This window comes from Rhinoraja longicauda, chromosome 24 (assembly GCF_053455715.1).
Source record: "Rhinoraja longicauda isolate Sanriku21f chromosome 24, sRhiLon1.1, whole genome shotgun sequence".
Lineage (NCBI taxonomy): Eukaryota > Metazoa > Chordata > Chondrichthyes > Rajiformes > Arhynchobatidae > Rhinoraja > Rhinoraja longicauda.
In genome coordinates this window covers 36,199,160-36,217,159 of record NC_135976.1, presented here as the reverse complement: position 1 = coordinate 36,217,159, position 18,000 = coordinate 36,199,160, and the positions used below count along the sequence as shown (strand labels likewise).

At 53.1% G+C, this 18,000-nt stretch overlaps 1 protein-coding gene across 1 annotated transcript in view; it reads left to right on the top strand.

Annotated features, from left to right (window-relative positions):
* Window positions 1-175: 175 nt before the first annotated feature.
* LOC144605255 (sushi, von Willebrand factor type A, EGF and pentraxin domain-containing protein 1-like) overlaps window positions 176-18,000 on the top strand; it is a 30,212-nt gene continuing 12,387 nt past the window's right edge. The window contains exons 1-12 of the mRNA XM_078420349.1: window positions 176-296; window positions 2,904-3,000; window positions 3,298-3,371; window positions 3,776-3,952; window positions 6,622-6,798; window positions 9,372-9,548; window positions 10,492-10,668; window positions 11,916-12,092; window positions 13,036-13,212; window positions 14,460-14,636; window positions 15,579-15,755; window positions 16,699-16,875. Coding sequence (XP_078276475.1) covers window positions 176-296; window positions 2,904-3,000; window positions 3,298-3,371; window positions 3,776-3,952; window positions 6,622-6,798; window positions 9,372-9,548; window positions 10,492-10,668; window positions 11,916-12,092; window positions 13,036-13,212; window positions 14,460-14,636; window positions 15,579-15,755; window positions 16,699-16,875 — 1,885 coding nt within the window. The remainder of the gene's footprint in view (window positions 297-2,903; window positions 3,001-3,297; window positions 3,372-3,775; window positions 3,953-6,621; window positions 6,799-9,371; window positions 9,549-10,491; window positions 10,669-11,915; window positions 12,093-13,035; window positions 13,213-14,459; window positions 14,637-15,578; window positions 15,756-16,698; window positions 16,876-18,000) is intronic.

The following is an 18,000-nucleotide window of genomic DNA, read 5'->3' as shown; positions in this document are numbered from 1 at the left end:
TGTTTGTGTTGTCGCCTCATCTCTCGCCGGCGGCACCGCCATGTGGGGACCCCCCGCCCCGCACAGTGTGGGGGTCTGGGGATGGGACGGGTCCTCCCTGGTGGGAGGGGAGGGGGGGGAGGGGGAGTGGGGGGGGGAGGGGGGGGAGCGGGGTGGGGATCTCCGGCCCACATACATGGGGTGCGGTTACAGGGCCGGTGAGATAGGACTGTGGTCGCCACGTGACCCGCACTGCCCGCCGAAGATAAGCGTCAAAGTTGGTGAAGGGAAAGTGGTGGAAAGAGAGGAAGAGAAAGGTGGGGTGGTGGGAATGGAGGGGGGGAATGGAGGGGGGGGGATGGAGGGGGGGGGGGGGAATGGTGGGGGGGGGGAATGGAGGGGGGGGAATGGTGGGGGGGGATGGAGGGTGGGGGGAAATGGTGGGGGGGGGGAATGGAGGGGGGGGAATGGTGGGGGGGGGGATGGAGGGTGGGGGGGGAATGGAGGGGGGGGATGGAGGGGGGGAGGACAGGGGAGGGTGGGAGGGTGAGGAGGGGAGGGGAGGAAGGAGAGGAGGGGAGGAGGGAGTGGGAGGAGGGGGTGGGGGAGTGGGAGGAGGGGGTGGGGGAGGAGGGGAGGGGGGAGGGGATGGGGAGGAGATGGGGAGGAGGGGGTGGGGGGAGGGGAGGAGGGGGTGGGGGGAGGGGAGGGGTGGGGGAGGGGGGAGGGGAGAACGGAGGGTGGGGGGGGAATGGAGGGTGGGGTTGGGGGGGGGAGGAGAGGAGGGGGGAGGGGATGGGAGGAGGGGGAGGGATGGGGAGGGGGAGGGGGAGGGGGATGGGGAGGGGATGGGGAGGGGGAGGGGAGGAGGGGGTTGGGGGGTAGGAGGGGGGGAGGAGGAGGGGAGGAGGAGGGGAGGAGGAGGGGAGGAGGGGGGGAGGGGAGGAGTGGGGGGAGGGGGGAGTGTGGGACGGGAGGGGAGGAGGGGGTAGGGGAGAAAGGGGTGAGGAGGAGGGGAGGGGGGGGGTGGGGGGAGGGGAGGGGAAGAGGGGGTGGGGGAGGGGAGGAGAGGGTGGGGGAGGGGGGTGTTGAGGAGGGGGAGGGGAGAGGAGGGGGTGGGGGTCTTCTCTCGGTGGCACCGATGCCCAGAGGCGGTGTTCACACAGTGGCCGTGTCATTCGCACAGCTACATCACAGCTTGGTTTGGGAACAGTCTCTGCTGATGACTGCTACACATTTTGCCAGAATATGTAGAAAGGAACTGCAGACGCTGGTTTACACCGAAGATAGACACAAAACGCTGGAGTAACTCAGCGGGACAGGCAGCATCTCTGGAGAGAAGGAATGGGTGACGTTTCGGGTCGAGACCCTTCTTAAGATCAAAGGGGGGGTAGCGCGAGTAAATTGTAGAAAGGATCATTGTTGTCTGAGGGGATGGCGACAACGAGGAAAACAGAGTAAGATTTAATCAGGAGGGAAGTGAAACAAGTCGGAGAACTAGGGCGGGGAGGGATGGAGAGGGAGGGAAAGCAAGGGCTACTTGAAGTTAGAGAAGTCAATGTTCATACCGCTGGGGTGTCAGCTGCCCGAGTGAAATATGAGGTGCTGTTCCTCCAATTTGCGCTGGGCCTCACTCTGACAGTGGAGGAGGCCCAGGACAGAAAGGTCAGTGTGGGAGTGGGAGGGGGAGTTAAAGTGTTTAGCGACCGGGAGATAAGGGAGGTTAAGAAAGACTGAGGAAATCTCTGAGCCTGCGCTTGGTCTCACCAAAAAGCTGGAGTAACTCAGCGGTTCACGCACCATGTCTGGAGAAATGGAATAGGTGATGTTTCAAGGAATGCCGACACCCTTCTTCAGATATTGCAGAGGGCTGTCACACAGTCCGTCACACACACCACACTCCCCACCATTGTAGATATAGCCCACACACACACACACACCACACTCCCCACCATTGTAGATGTAGCCCACACACACACACACCACACTCCCCACCATTGTAGATGTAACCCACACACACACACACACCACACTCCCCACCATTGTAGATGTAGCCCACACACACACACCACACTCCCCACCATTGTAGATGTAGCCCACACACACACACACACCACACTCCCCACCATTGTAGATGTAGCCCAGCCCATCACACACACTACACTCCCCACCATTGTAGATGTAGCCCACACACACACACACACACCACACTCACCTGGATTGTAGATGTAGCCCACACACACACACACACACACACCACACTCCCCACCATTGTAGATGTAGCCCAGCCCATCACACACACCACGCTCGCCACCATTGTAGATGTAGCCCACACACACACACACACACACCACACTCCCCACCATAGTAGATGTAGCCCACACACACACACACACACACCACACTCCCCACCATTGTAGATGTAGCCCAGCCCACACACACACACACCACACTCCCCACCATTGTAGATGTAGCCCACACACACACACCACACTCCCCACCATTGACTCCATCTACACTTCACGCTGCCTCGGGAAAGCAGTCAACATAATCAAAACCACAAAGTGCTGGAAAACCTCCAGTCTGAAGGAAGGTCTCGACCCGAAACGTCACCCATTCTTCCTTTATTTGTCCCACACTGGGGAAATTTACAACTCAGCGGGTCAGGCAGCATCTGTGGATAAACATGGAGCCGTGAAGCAAGAATCAAGTTCTTTGATGTTGAGAAAGGTGCACAGAAATAGTGATTAACGTGGCAACGTTGGTTCTGCATGTTGTTGGTCCGGTACATTGGGTTGGTGTTTGTACGTTGTGCAGGCCAACACGTGAGAATGGTTTAAAGAGTTGGAATTGTAACGGAAGAGCAACTCATCTGATGAGGACGGGTAGAGGGAATGTGGAGTGACTGTTTGTGCTTTCTGCAGGTGCACATTGTGGCGAACCACCAGGATTAGTGAACGGCAAACACATTGGGAACAACTACAACTATCGCCAATGGGTTCGATACCGCTGCAATGAAGGGTAAGCAGACACTCACCACCACACTATGTTACATTGCAGACCCTCCAAATGTGATTGCCCCTTTACACAACATGGTAGTGGAGGCAGGGACTATCTAAAGGACATTTGGACGGGTACATAGATAGGAAAGGGTTGGAGGGATTTGGCCAAATGCGGGCAAATGGGACGAGTGTAGATGGGACATGTTGGACAGCGTGGACGGGTTGGGCTGAAGGGCCTGTTTCCGTGCTGTGTGACTCTGTGACGTTATTTTTATATAAACGGGACATTTCTGTGTCCACCTGTTTGTTCTTCCAGCTACGAGCTGCATGGCAGTGAACAGGCACTCTGCACCGACAACGGATGGACCAAGGCCGCCCGGAGTTGTCGCAGTGAGTGGCCGCTGGACATTCCCGTCACCGGGACCAGGGGGAGGGGGGATGACGGGGGAGGGGGGGGGATGACGGGGGAGGGGGGGGGATGACGGGGGAGGGGGGGGGATGACGGGGGAGGGGGGGGGATGACGGGGGAGGGGGGATGACGGGGGAGGGGGGATGACGGGGGAGGGGGTGACCGGAGGAGAAAAGGAATAGGTGACGTTTCGGGACCAGACCCTTCTTTAGACTGAGAGTCAGGGGACAGGGAGATAGAGATATGGAAAGGTATGGTGTGAAAATGACAGATCAAAGGGGACGCAGTCCAAGGGAAATGGAGAATGGATCATTGTTAACTGAGAAGGTTAGTGAAGGATACTGCTCGTTACCATGGGTGTGACAGGTGTGTCTCTGTCTTACAGTAATGTGGTGTGACCCTCCACCACCAGTGGACAATGGCACTGTGCAGCCGCAAGGAGAGTGCATGTACGGACAACAGGCCCATTATTCCTGTGATCGGGGCTACACCTTGACTGAAGACGGAACCATTTCCTGCACCCACACTGGGCACTGGAGCTCGCCCGCTCCCATCTGTACAGGTGATAGAAGCACAGCGTGTAATGGCACAGACACGGGCCCTTCCGCCCATCTCCTCCGCCCCAACCATGATGCCTATCTACAGGACATTAGACTTTAGGGATACAGCGCGGAAACAGGCCCTTCGGCCCACCGAGTCAGTGCCGACCGTGATGTCTACCTACTCTAATCCCACCTGCCCGCCTAATGCCCTCGGCCTTTGCCATCCAAGCACCTGTCAATATGCCTTTTACACGTTCATTGTAGCTACTCGTGGGCGTGGGGGCCGAGTGGGTGGAGGGAAGGGTGGGTGGATGGAAGTGGTAGGAGGGGTGTGAGGGTGGGTGGAGGAGAGAATGGGTGGGTGGGGGAAAGAGATAGTGGGGGAAAGGGGGTGGTGGGGAAAGGGGGGGAGAGTAAGTGTGGGTGAGTAGAGAGTAGGGGGAGAGTGGGACTGGGAAGGGGGACAGCAGGGGTGGGGGGTGGTTGGGGGAAGAGAGAGTGGGGGTAGGGGGAAGGGGAACAGTGGGGGTCAGGGAAGAGGGGAGAGTCCTTGAAACTCCTTGATAATTGAGTTGGGAAAACAAATTGTCAGGTAATTCTCAATTCCCTTCCTGGTTCCCAAGCCATCAGGCACTGGCTCACTGCCAGTGGATCTTTGTAGATTAGGAGTGGGGCACTGGATATTGGTGGGCCCTTTTCACTTTTCTATCCAAAGGCGTAGATTCCAACTGAGTTTTTGAGATGAGATCCTGAGCTCCCCACACTCATTGTTTCGTGGAGAATGAGAACATTTCGAGCTGGAGTGGTCACCTGGATTGACTGAGAGGAAGTTACCCAGATTGTTTGTGTTCTCTGCCTGTCTGTCCCTGCATCTTGGTTTTGGTCAGATTGAGTTCCTAGTTGGTGATAGGTGATTGGACTTGGTCAACACTGGTTGCATGTGCAGGGGAGAGGAGGAGATTGTGTGGGAAAGAACTACAGATGCTGGTTTAAATCGAAGATAAACACAAAATGTTGGAGTAACTCAGCGGGAAGGGCAGCATCTCTGGAGAGAAGGAATGGGTGACGTTTTGGATCGAGACCCTTCTTCAGACTGAAATTGGCTGGGTTTTATGGAGCTGCTTTGCCATACACTGTCAGTAAGCTGATGCATATTTTAATCATGATGTTAATTCTGATCAGTTGTGGACATTAATGAAAATGCTTCTCTTGCTAGCTGTAAAGTGCCCTGACCTTCCAGCCCTTGAGAATGGGAAGATGTCAAGCCCAAGTGGAGCAGACTCCTGGGAGTATGGAATGTCGGTTGACTTTTTGTGCAATGATGGCTATTCATTGATTGGTGCAAACAACATCACTTGTGAAGCAACTGGAAACTGGAGCAGGGTGTGCAGCCCACAATGCCTGTGCCTACATGATGCCAACCAACGTATGAGATCCCTATCCCTCCATTGCCTGCAGATCCATGAGCCTATCCAAGAGTTGGCACATGGGTATGGAGAGATGCATGTGTTGGTGTGACCATCGCTGGGGCAGCTTCGGTGAGGGGGGACCTCAGTGAAACGTACCGAATGGTGAAAGGCCTGAATAGAGTGGATGTGGAGAGGATGGATCCACTAGGACCAGAGGGCACAGCCTCAGAATTAAAGGACGTTCCTTTGGCAAGGAGATGAGGAGGAATTTCTTTAGCCAGAGGGTGGTGAATCTGTGGGATTCTTTACCACACACGGCTGTGGAGGCCACAAGTCGGTGGATATTTTTAAGGCAGAGATAGTTTCTTGATTAGTACGGGTGTGGAGTGGACTTGATGGGCCAAATGGCCTAGTTCTGCTCCTATAACCTGTGAAACGATGCTGATCTGTGCAAACTCTCCCTGTCGCTACCAGCCCCTAATTCAGGCACTGTTCTCATCAACTGCTCTGCCCCCTTTCCAAAGCCTCCACATCCTTCCTGTAATGGGTTAGTGAGCCCGCTCTCACCTCGTCAGTGGGTATATTTAAGGCAGAGGTAGACAGGTTCCTGATTAGTGCGGGTGTCGGGCAGGAGAATAGGGTTAGGAGGGAGAGATAGATCAGCCGTGTTTGAATAGCGGTGTAGACTTGATGGGCCGAATGGCCTAATTCTACTCCTAATACTTGTCTCCTAATTTGACTCAGGACATCCTTGCAATTGAGGCAGTGCAGCGTAGGTTCACGAGATTGAGCCCTGGGTTGGCGGGACGGTCATATGAGGAAAGATTGGAAAGACTGGGCTTGTATTCGCTGGAGTTTAGAAGGACGAGAGGGGATCTTATAGAAAAATATAAAATTATAAAAGGACTGGACAAGTCAGGAAAAATGTTCCCAATGTTGGGCGAGTCCAGAACCAGGGGCCACAGTCTTAGAATGAAAGGGAGGTCATTTAAAACTGAGGTGAGAAGAAACGTTTTCACCCAGAGAGTTGTGAATTTGTGGAATTCTCTGCCACAGAGGGCAGTGGAGGTCAAATCACTGGATGGATTTAAGAGAGAGTTAGATAGAGCTCGAGGGGCTAGTGGAATCAAGGGATATGGGGAGAAGGCAGGCACGGGTTACTGATTGTGGATGATCAGCCATGATCACAATGAATGGCGGTGCTTGATCGAAGGGCCGAATGGCCTTCTCCAGCACATATTTTCTATGTTTCTAAAACTTATGACGTCTCTGTCTTACAGTAAAGCGGTGTGGCCATCCACCACCAGTGGACAATGGCACTCTGTGGCCGCAAGAAGAGTGCACGTACGGACAACAGGCCAATTATTCCTGTGATCGTGGCCACACCTTGACTGGAAACGGAACCATTTCCTGCACCCACACTGGGCACTGGAGCTCGCCCGCTCCCAACTGTACAGGTGATAGAAGCACAGCGTGTAATGGCACAGACACGGGCCCTTCCGCCCATCTCCTCCGCCCCAACCATGATGCCTATCTACAGGACATTAGACTTTAGGGATACAGTGCGGAAACAGGCCCTTCGGCCCTCCGAGTCACTGCCGACCGTGATGTCTACCTACTCTAATCCCACTTGCCCGCCTAATGCCCTCGGCCTTTGCCATCCAAGCACCTGTCAAAATGCCTTTTACACGGTCATTGTAGCTACTCTCCCAGTCCCCAGGCAACTTGTTCCCTGTAACTGCCCCCTCCCACATGGAAACCCTGCACTCACATCTCCTTTAAACCTCTCTCGTCGCCTCAAAGCAATGCCCTATTAAAATCGATCATGGCACACGTGCAGGGTGTGCAGCCCACAATGCCTGTGCCTACATGATGCCAACCAACGTATGAGATCCCTATCCCTCCATTGCCTGCAGATCCATGAGCCTATCCAAGCGTTGGCACATGGGTATGGAGAGATGCATGTGTTGGTGTGACCATCGCTGGGGCAGCTTCGGTGAGGGGGGACCTCAGTGAAACGTACCGAATGGTGAAAGGCCTGGATAGAGTGGATGTGGAGAGGATGGATCCACTAGGACCAGAGGGCACAGCCTCAGAATTAAAGGACGTTCCTTTGGCAAGGAGATGAGGAGGAATTTCTTTAGCCAGAGGGTGGTGAATCTGTGGGATTCTTTACCACACACGGCTGTGGAGGCCACAAGTCGGTGGATATTTTTAAGGCAGAGATAGTTTCTTGATTAGTACGGGTGTCAGAAGTTATGGGGAGAAGGCTGGAGAATGGGGTTAGGAGGGAGAGATAGATCAGCCGTGATTGAATAGCGGTGTAGACTTAATAATAATAATAATACATTTTATTTATATAGCGATTTTCATATACTCAAAGACGCTTTACAGAGATTTTGAGAACATAGGGAAATTAATAAATAGATAAATAAGTAAATAAATAAATGAACAGAGAAAGGAGACAGTAGGTGAGGTGACCTTCAGTGGTTGAAGGCAGTACTGAACAGGTGAGACTTCAGCGATGTTTTGAATGTGGTGAGTGTGGGGGAGTCTCTAACGTTTTGGGGTAGTGAGTTCCATAGGGTGGGAGCAGCGATGGAGAAAGCCCTGTCCCCCCAGGATCTGAGTTTAGTCCGGATGTGGGGGGATAGGAGATTGGCAGCGGCAGAGCGGAGGGTGCAGGTGGGAGTGTGCCTGTGGAGGAGGTCGGTCAGGTAGGATGGGGCCAGGTTATGGAGGGCTTTGTAGGTTATGAGGAGGATTTTGTACTGGATTCTCTGGGGGATGGGGAGCCAGTGGAGTTTATAAAGGACGGGGGTGATATGGTCACGGATCGAGGTGTGTGTGAGTAGACGGGCAGCGGAGTTTTGAATGTATTGAAGTTTATTGATGATTTTTGAGGGTGTGCCATAGAGGAGGCTGTTGCAGTAGTCCAGACGGGAGGTGATGAAGGCGTGGATGAGGGTTTCTGCAGCTGTGGAGGAGAGGGATGGACGGAGACGGGCAATGTTTTTGAGGTGGAAGAAGGCTGTCTTTGTGATGTGTTTGATGTATTTGTCGAAGGAGAGGGTTTGATCAAGGATGATTCCAAGATTCCGGATGTGAGGTGAGGTGGATACTGGGAGACCATCAATGTTCAGGATGAAGTTTTGGGTGGATTTGGTGAGCATTTTTGGACCAATGATGATGATTTCAGATTTGTTGCAATTGAGTTTGAGGAAGTTTGATTGAAGCCAAGATTTTATTTCAGTAATGCAGTTTGTCAGTGTAGAGTGTGTGGTGGAGGAGATTGACTTGGTGGAGATGAGGAGCTGGATATCATCGGCGAAGCAGTGGAAGTTGAGACCATGACGGCGGATTAATTGACCAAGGGGGAACAGGTAGAGGATGAAGAGGAGGGGGCCAAGGACTGAGCCTTGGGGGACACCTTGGGGGAGGGGAGCGGTGGGGGATTTACAGTTGTTAATGGAGATGAACTGGTGTCTGTCAGAGAGGTAAGATTTAAACCAGGATAGGGCTGTGCCGGTGATGTTAAGGGAGGTTTCAAGTCGGGTGAGGAGAATGGAGTGATTTATGGTGTCAAAGGCGGCGCTGAGGTCAAGTAGGATGAGGATGTTGAGGTTGCCAGCGTCGGAGGAGAGGAGAATGTCGTTGATGGGCCGAATGGCCTAATTCTGCTCCTATAACTTGTGAACTTGTGAAAACGATGCTGATCTGTGCAAACTCTCCCTGTCGCTACCAGCCCCTAATTCAGGCACTGTTCTCATCAACTGCTCGGCCCCCTTTCCAAAGCCTCCACATCCTTCCTGTAATGGGTGAGTGAGCCTGCTCTCACCTCGTCAGTGGAGATATTTAAGGCAGAGGTAGACAGGTTCCTGATTAGTGCGGGTGTCGGGTTATGGAGAGAAGGCAGGAGAATGGGGTTAGGAGGGAGAGATAGATCAGCCGTGATTGAATGGTGCAGTGGACTTGATGGGCCGAATGGCCTAATTCTGCTCCTAAAACTTATGACGTTTCTGTCTTACAGTAATGCGGTGTGGCCATCCACCACCAGTGGACAATGGCACTGTGTGGCCGCAAGAAGAGTGCACGTACGAACAACAGGCACATTATTCCTGTGATCGGGGCTACACTTTGACTGAAGACGGAACCATTTCCTGCACCCACACTGGGAACTGGAGCTCGCCCGCTCCCAACTGTACAGGTGATAGAAGCACAGCGTGTAATGGCACAGACACGGGCCCTTCCGCCCATCTCCTCCGCCCCAACCATGATGCCTATCTACAGGACAATAGACTTTAGGGATACAGTGCGGAAACAGGCCCTTCGGCCCTCCGAGTCACTGCCGACCGTGATGTCTACCTACTCTAATCCCACTTGCCCGCCTAATGCCCTCGGCCTTTGCCATCCAAGCACCTGTCAAAATGCCTTTTACACGGTCATTGTAGCTACTCTCCCAGTCCCCAGGCAACTTGTTCCCTGTAACTGCCCCCTCCCACATGGAAACCCTGCACTCACATCTCCTTTAAACCTCTCTCGTCGCCTCAAAGCAATGCCCTATTAAAATCGATCATGGCACATGTGCAGGGTGTGCAGCCCACAATGCCTGTGCCTACATGATGCCAACCAACGTAAGAGATCCCTATCCCTCCATTGCCTGCAGATCCATGAGCCTATCCAAGAGTTGGCACGTGGGTGTGGAGAGATGCATGTGTTGGTGTGACCATCGCTGGGGCAGCTTCGGTGAGGGGGGACCTCAGTGAAACGTACCGAATGGTGAAAGGCCTGGATAGAGTGGATGTGGAGAGGATGGATCCACTAGTGGGAGAGTCTAGGACCAGAGGGCACAGCCTCAGAATTAAAGGACGTTCCTTTAGGAAGGAGATGAGGAGGAATTTCTTTAGCCGGAGGGTGGTGAATCTGTGGGATTCTTTGCCACACACGGCTGTGAAGGCCACAAGTCAATGGATATTTTTAAGGCAGAGATAGTTTCTTGATTACTACGGGTGTTAGAAGTTATGGGGAGAAGGCAGGAGAATGGGGTTAGGAGGGAGAGATAGATCAGCCGTGATTGAATGGTGGAGTGGACTTGATGGGCCGAATGGCCTAATTCTGCTCCTAAAACTTATGACGTGTCTGTCTTATAGTAATGCGGTGTGGCCATCCACCACCAGTGGACAATGGCACTGTGTGGCCGCAAGAAGAGTGCACGTACGAACAACAGGCCCATTATTACTGTGATCCGGGCTACACCTTGACTGGAGACGGAACCATTTCCTGCACCCACACTGGGCACTGGAGCTCGCCCGCTCCCATCTGTACAGGTGATAGAAACACAGCGTGTAATGGCACAGACACGGGCCCTTCCGCCCATCTTCTCCGCCCCAACCATGATGCCTATCTACAGGACATTAGACTTTAGGGATACAGTGCGGAAACAGGCCCTTCGGCCCACCGAGTCAGTGCCGCCGTGATGTCTACCTACTCTAATCCCACCTGCCCGCCTAATGCCCTCGGCCTTTGCCTTCCAAGCGCCTGTCAAAATGCCTTTTACACGGTCATTGTAGCTACTCTCCCAGTCCCCAGGCAACTTGTTCCCTGTAACTGCCCCCTCCCTCATGGAAACCCTGCACTCACATCTCCTTTAAACCTCTCTCGTCGCCTCAAAGCAATGCCCTATTAAAATCGATCATGGCACATGTGCAGGGTGTGCAGCCCACAATGCCTGTGCCTACATGATGCCAACCAACGTAAGAGATCCCTATCCCTCCATTGCCTGCAGATCCATGAGCCTATCCAAGAGTTGGCACATGGGTATGGAGAGATGCATGTGTTGGTGGGACCATCGCTGGGGCAGCTTCGGTGAGGGGGGACCTCAGTGAAACGTACCGAATGGTGAAAGGCCTGGATAGAGTGGATGTGGAGAGGATGGATCCACTAGGACCAGAGGGCACAGCCTCAGAATTAAAGGACGTTCCTTTGGCAAGGAGATGAGGAGGAATTTCTTTAGCCAGAGGGTGGTGAATCTGTGGGATTCTTTGCCACACACGGCTGTGGAGGCCACAAGTCGGTGGATATTTTTAAGGCAGAGATAGTTTCTTGATTAGTACGGGTGTCAGAAGTTATGGGGAGAAGGCTGGAGAATGGGGTTAGGAGGGAGAGATAGATCAGCCGTGATTGAATAGCGGTGTAGACTTGATGGGCCGAATGGCCTAATTCTGCTCCTATAACTTGTGAACTTGTGAAAACGATGCTGATCTGTGCAAACTCTCCCTGTCGCTACCAGCCCCTAATTCAGGCACTGTTCTCATCAACTGCTCTGCCCCCTTTCCAAAGCCTCCACATCCTTCCTGTAATGGGTTAGTGAGCCTGCTCTCACCTCGTCAGTGGAGATATTTAAGGCAGAGGTAGACAGGTTCCTGATTAGTGCGTGTGTCGGGTTATGGAGAGAAGGCAGGAGAATGGGGTTAGGAGGGAGAGATAGATCAGCCGTGATTGAATGGTGCAGTGGACTTGATGGGCCGAATGGCCTAATTCTGCTCCTAAAACTTATGACGTTTCTGTCTTACAGTAATGCGGTGTGGCCATCCACCACCAGTGGACAATGGCACTGTGTGGCCGCAAGAAGAGTGCACGTACAGACAACAGGCACATTATTCCTGTGATCGGGGCTACACTTTGACTGAAGACGGAACCATTTCCTGCACCCACACTGGGAACTGGAGCTCGCCCGCTCCCAACTGTACAGGTGATAGAAGCACAGCGTGTAATGGCACAGACACGGGCCCTTCCGCCCATCTCCTCCGCCCCAACCATGATGCCTATCTACAGGACAATAGACTTTAGGGATACAGTGCGGAAACAGGCCCTTCGGCCCACCGAGTCACTGCCGACCGTGATGTCTACCTACTCTAATCCCACTTGCCCGCCTAATGCCCTCGGCCTTTGCCTTCCAAGCACCTGTCAAAATGCCTTTTACGCGGTCATTGTAGCTACTCTCCCAGTCCCCAGGCAACTTGTTCCCTGTAACTGCCCCCTCCCACATGGAAACCCTGCACTCACATCTCCTTTAAACCTCTCTCGTCGCCTCAAAGCAATGCCCTATTAAAATCGATCATGGCACACGTGCAGGGTGTGTAGCCCACAATGCCTGTGCCTACATGATGCCAACCAACGTATGAGATCCCTATCCCTCCATTGCCTGCAGATCCATGAGCCTATCCAAGAGTTGGCACATGGGTATGGAGAGATGCATGTGTTGGTGGGACCATCGCTGGGGCAGCTTCGGTGAGGGGGGACCTCAGTGAAACGTACCGAATGGTGAAAGGCCTGGATAGTGTGGATGTGGAGAGGATGGTTCCACTAGTGGGAGAGTCTAGGAACAGAGGGCACAGCCTCAGAATTAAAGGACGTTCCTTTGGCAAGGAGATGAGGAGGAATTTCTTTAGCCAGAGGGTGGTGAATCTGTGGGATTCTTTGCCACACACAGCTGTGGAGGCCACAAGTCGGTGGATATTTTTAAGGCAGAGATAGTTTCTTGATTAGTACGGGTGTCAGAAGTTATGGGGAGAAGGCTGGAGAATGGGGTTAGGAGGGAGAGATAGATTAGCCGTGATTGAATGGTGGAGTGGACTTGATGGGCCGAATGGCCTAATTCTGCTCCTAAAACTTATGACGTGTCTGTCTTATAGTAATGCGGTGTGGCCATCCACCACCAGTGGACAATGGCACTGTGTGGCCGCAAGAAGAGTGCACGTACGAACAACAGGCCCATTATTACTGTGATCCGGGCTACACCTTGACTGGAGACGGAACCATTTCCTGCACCCACACTGGGCACTGGAGCTCGCCCGCTCCCATCTGTACAGGTGATAGAAGCACAGCGTGTAATGGCACAGACACGGGCCCTTCCGCCCATCTCCTCCGCCCCAACCATGATGCCTATCTACAGGACATTAGACTTTAGGGATACAGTGCGGAAACAGGCCCTTCGGCCCACCGAGTCAGTGCCGACCGTGATGTCTACCTACTCTAATCCCACCTGCCCGCCTAATGCCCTCGGCCTTTGCCTTCCAAGCGCCTGTCAAAATGCTTTTACACGGTCATTGTAGCTACTCTCCCAGTCCCCAGGCAACTTGTTCCCTGTAACTGCCCCCTCCCTCATGGAAACCCTGCACTCACATCTCCTTTAAACCTCTCTCGTCGCCTCAAAGCAATGCCCTATTAAAATCGATCATGGCACACGTGCAGGGTGTGCAGCCCACAATGCCTGTGCCTACATGATGCCAACCAACGTATGAGATCCCTATCCCTCCATTGCCTGCAGATCCATGAGCCTATCCAAGAGTTGGCACATGGGTATGGAGAGATGCATGTGTTGGTGTGACCATCGCTGGGGCAGCTTCGGTGAGGGGGGACCTCAGTGAAACGTACCGAATGGTGAAAGGCCTGGATAGAGTGGATGTGGAGAGGATGGATCCACTAGGACCAGAGGGCACAGCCTCAGAATTAAAGGACGTTCCTTTGGCAAGGAGATGAGGAGGAATTTCTTTAGCCAGAGGGTGGTGAATCTGTGGGATTCTTTGCCACACACGGCTGTGGAGGCCACAAGTCGGTGGATATTTTTAAGGCAGAGATAGTTTCTTGATTAGTACGGGTGTCAGAAGTTATGGGGAGAAGGCTGGAGAATGGGGTTAGGAGGGAGAGATAGATCAGCCGTGATTGAATAGCGGTGTAGACTTGATGGGCCGAATGGCCTAATTCTGCTCCTATAACTTGTGAACTTGTGAAAACGATGCTGATCTGTGCAAACTCTCCCTGTCGCTACCAGCCCCTAATTCAGGCACTGTTCTCATCAACTGCTCTGCCCCCTTTCCAAAGCCTCCACATCCTTCCTGTAATAGGTGAGTGAGCCTGCTCTCACCTCGTCAGTGGAGATATTTAAGGCAGAGGTAGACAGGTTCCTGATTAGTGCGTGTGTCGGGTTATGGAGAGAAGGCAGGAGAATGGGGTTAGGAGGGAGAGATAGATCAGCCGTGATTGAATGGTGCAGTGGACTTGATGGGCCGAATGGCCTAATTCTGCTCCTAAAACTTATGACGTTTCTGTCTTACAGTAACGCGGTGTGGCCATCCACCACCAGTGGACAATGGCACTGTGTGGCCGCAAGAAGAGTGCACGTACGAACAACAGGCCCATTATTACTGTGATCTGGGCTACACCTTGACTGGAGACGGAACCATTTCCTGCACCCACACTGGGCACTGGAGCTCGCCCGCTCCCAACTGTACAGGTGATAGAAACACAGCGTGTAATGGCACAGACACGGGCCCTTCCGCCCATCTCCTCCGCCCCAACCATGATGCCTATCTACAGGACATTAGACTTTAGGGATACAGTGCGGAAACAGGACCTTCGGCCCACCGAGTCAGTGCCGCCGTGATGTCTACCTACTCTAATCCCACCTGCCCGCCTAATGCCCTCGGCCTTTGCCTTCCAAGCGCCTGTCAAAATGCCTTTTACACGGTCATTGTAGCTACTCTCCCAGTCCCCAGGCAACTTGTTCCCTGTAACTGCCCCCTCCCACATGGAAACCCTGCACTCACATCTCCTTTAAACCTCTCTCGTCGCCTCAAAGCAATGCCCTATTAAAATCGATCATGGCACATGTGCAGGGTGTGCAGCCCACAATGCCTGTGCCTACATGATGCCAACCAACGTAAGAGATCCCTATCCCTCCATTGCCTGCAGATCCATGAGCCTATCCAAGAGTTGGCACGTGGGTGTGGAGAGATGCATGTGTTGGTGGGACCATCGCTGGGGCAGCTTCGGTGAGGGGGGACCTCTGTGAAACGTACCGAATGGTGAAAGGCCTGGATAGAGTGGATGTGGAGAGGATGGATCCACTAGTGGGAGAGTCTAGGACCAGAGGGCACAGCCTCAGAATTAAAGGACGTTCCTTTAGGAAGGAGATGAGGAGGAATTTCTTTAGCCGGAGGGTGGTGAATCTGTGGGATTCTTTGCCACACACGGCTGTGGAGGCCACAAGTCAATGGATATTTTTAAGGCAGAGATAGTTTCTTGATTACTACGGGTGTCAGAAGTTATGGAGAGAAGGCAGGAGAATGGGGTTAGGAGGGAGAGATAGATCAGCCGTGATTGTATGGTGGAGTGGACTTGATGGGCCGAATGGCCTAATTCTGCTCCTAAAACGTATGACGTGTCTGTCTTATAGTAATGCGGTGTGGCCATCCACCACCAGTGGACAATGGCACTGTGTGGCCGCAAGAAGAGTGCACGTACGAACAACAGGCACATTATTCCTGTGATCGGGGCTACACTTTGACTGAAGACGGAACCATTTCCTGCACCCACACTGGGAACTGGAGCTCGCCCGCTCCCAACTGTACAGGTGATAGAAGCACAGCGTGTAATGGCACAGACACGGGCCCTTCCGCCCATCTCCTCCGCCCCAACCATGATGCCTATCTACAGGACAATAGACTTTAGGGATACAGTGCGGAAACAGGCCCTTCGGCCCTCCGAGTCACTGCCGACCGTGATGTCTACCTACTCTAATCCCACTTGCCCGCCTAATGCCCTCGGCCTTTGCCATCCAAGCACCTGTCAAAATGCCTTTTACACGGTCATTGTAGCTACTCTCCCAGTCCCCAGGCAACTTGTTCCCTGTAACTGCCCCCTCCCACATGGAAACCCTGCACTCACATCTCCTTTAAACCTCTCTCGTCGCCTCAAAGCAATGCCCTATTAAAATCGATCATGGCACATGTGCAGGGTGTGCAGCCCACAATGCCTGTGCCTACATGATGCCAACCAACGTAAGAGATCCCTATCCCTCCATTGCCTGCAGATCCATGAGCCTATCCAAGAGTTGGCACGTGGGTGTGGAGAGATGCATGTGTTGGTGTGACCATCGCTGGGGCAGCTTCGGTGAGGGGGGACCTCAGTGAAACGTACCGAATGGTGAAAGGCCTGGATAGAGTGGATGTGGAGAGGATGGATCCACTAGTGGGAGAGTCTAGGACCAGAGGGCACAGCCTCAGAATTAAAGGACGTTCCTTTAGGAAGGAGATGAGGAGGAATTTCTTTAGCCGGAGGGTGGTGAATCTGTGGGATTCTTTGCCACACACGGCTGTGAAGGCCACAAGTCAATGGATATTTTTAAGGCAGAGATAGTTTCTTGATTACTACGGGTGTTAGAAGTTATGGGGAGAAGGCAGGAGAATGGGGTTAGGAGGGAGAGATAGATCAGCCGTGATTGAATGGTGGAGTGGACTTGATGGGCCGAATGGCCTAATTCTGCTCCTAAAACTTATGACGTGTCTGTCTTATAGTAATGCGGTGTGGCCATCCACCACCAGTGGACAATGGCACTGTGTGGCCGCAAGAAGAGTGCACGTACGAACAACAGGCCCATTATTACTGTGATCCGGGCTACACCTTGACTGGAGACGGAACCATTTCCTGCACCCACACTGGGCACTGGAGCTCGCCCGCTCCCATCTGTACAGGTGATAGAAACACAGCGTGTAATGGCACAGACACGGGCCCTTCCGCCCATCTTCTCCGCCCCAACCATGATGCCTATCTACAGGACATTAGACTTTAGGGATACAGTGCGGAAACAGGCCCTTCGGCCCACCGAGTCAGTGCCGCCGTGATGTCTACCTACTCTAATCCCACCTGCCCGCCTAATGCCCTCGGCCTTTGCCTTCCAAGCGCCTGTCAAAATGCCTTTTACACGGTCATTGTAGCTACTCTCCCAGTCCCCAGGCAACTTGTTCCCTGTAACTGCCCCCTCCCTCATGGAAACCCTGCACTCACATCTCCTTTAAACCTCTCTCGTCGCCTCAAAGCAATGCCCTATTAAAATCGATCATGGCACATGTGCAGGGTGTGCAGCCCACAATGCCTGTGCCTACATGATGCCAACCAACGTAAGAGATCCCTATCCCTCCATTGCCTGCAGATCCATGAGCCTATCCAAGAGTTGGCACATGGGTATGGAGAGATGCATGTGTTGGTGGGACCATCGCTGGGGCAGCTTCGGTGAGGGGGGACCTCAGTGAAACGTACCGAATGGTGAAAGGCCTGGATAGAGTGGATGTGGAGAGGATGGATCCACTAGGACCAGAGGGCACAGCCTCAGAATTAAAGGACGTTCCTTTGGCAAGGAGATGAGGAGGAATTTCTTTAGCCAGAGGGTGGTGAATCTGTGGGATTCTTTGCCACACACGGCTGTGGAGGCCACAAGTCGGTGGATATTTTTAAGGCAGAGATAGTTTCTTGATTAGTACGGGTGTCAGAAGTTATGGGGAGAAGGCTGGAGAATGGGGTTAGGAGGGAGAGATAGATCAGCCGTGATTGAATAGCGGTGTAGACTTGATGGGCCGAATGGCCTAATTCTGCTCCTATAACTTGTGAACTTGTGAAAACGATGCTGATCTGTGCAAACTCTCCCTGTCGCTACCAGCCCCTAATTCAGGCACTGTTCTCATCAACTGCTCTGCCCCCTTTCCAAAGCCTCCACATCCTTCCTGTAATGGGTTAGTGAGCCTGCTCTCACCTCGTCAGTGGAGATATTTAAGGCAGAGGTAGACAGGTTCCTGATTAGTGCGTGTGTCGGGTTATGGAGA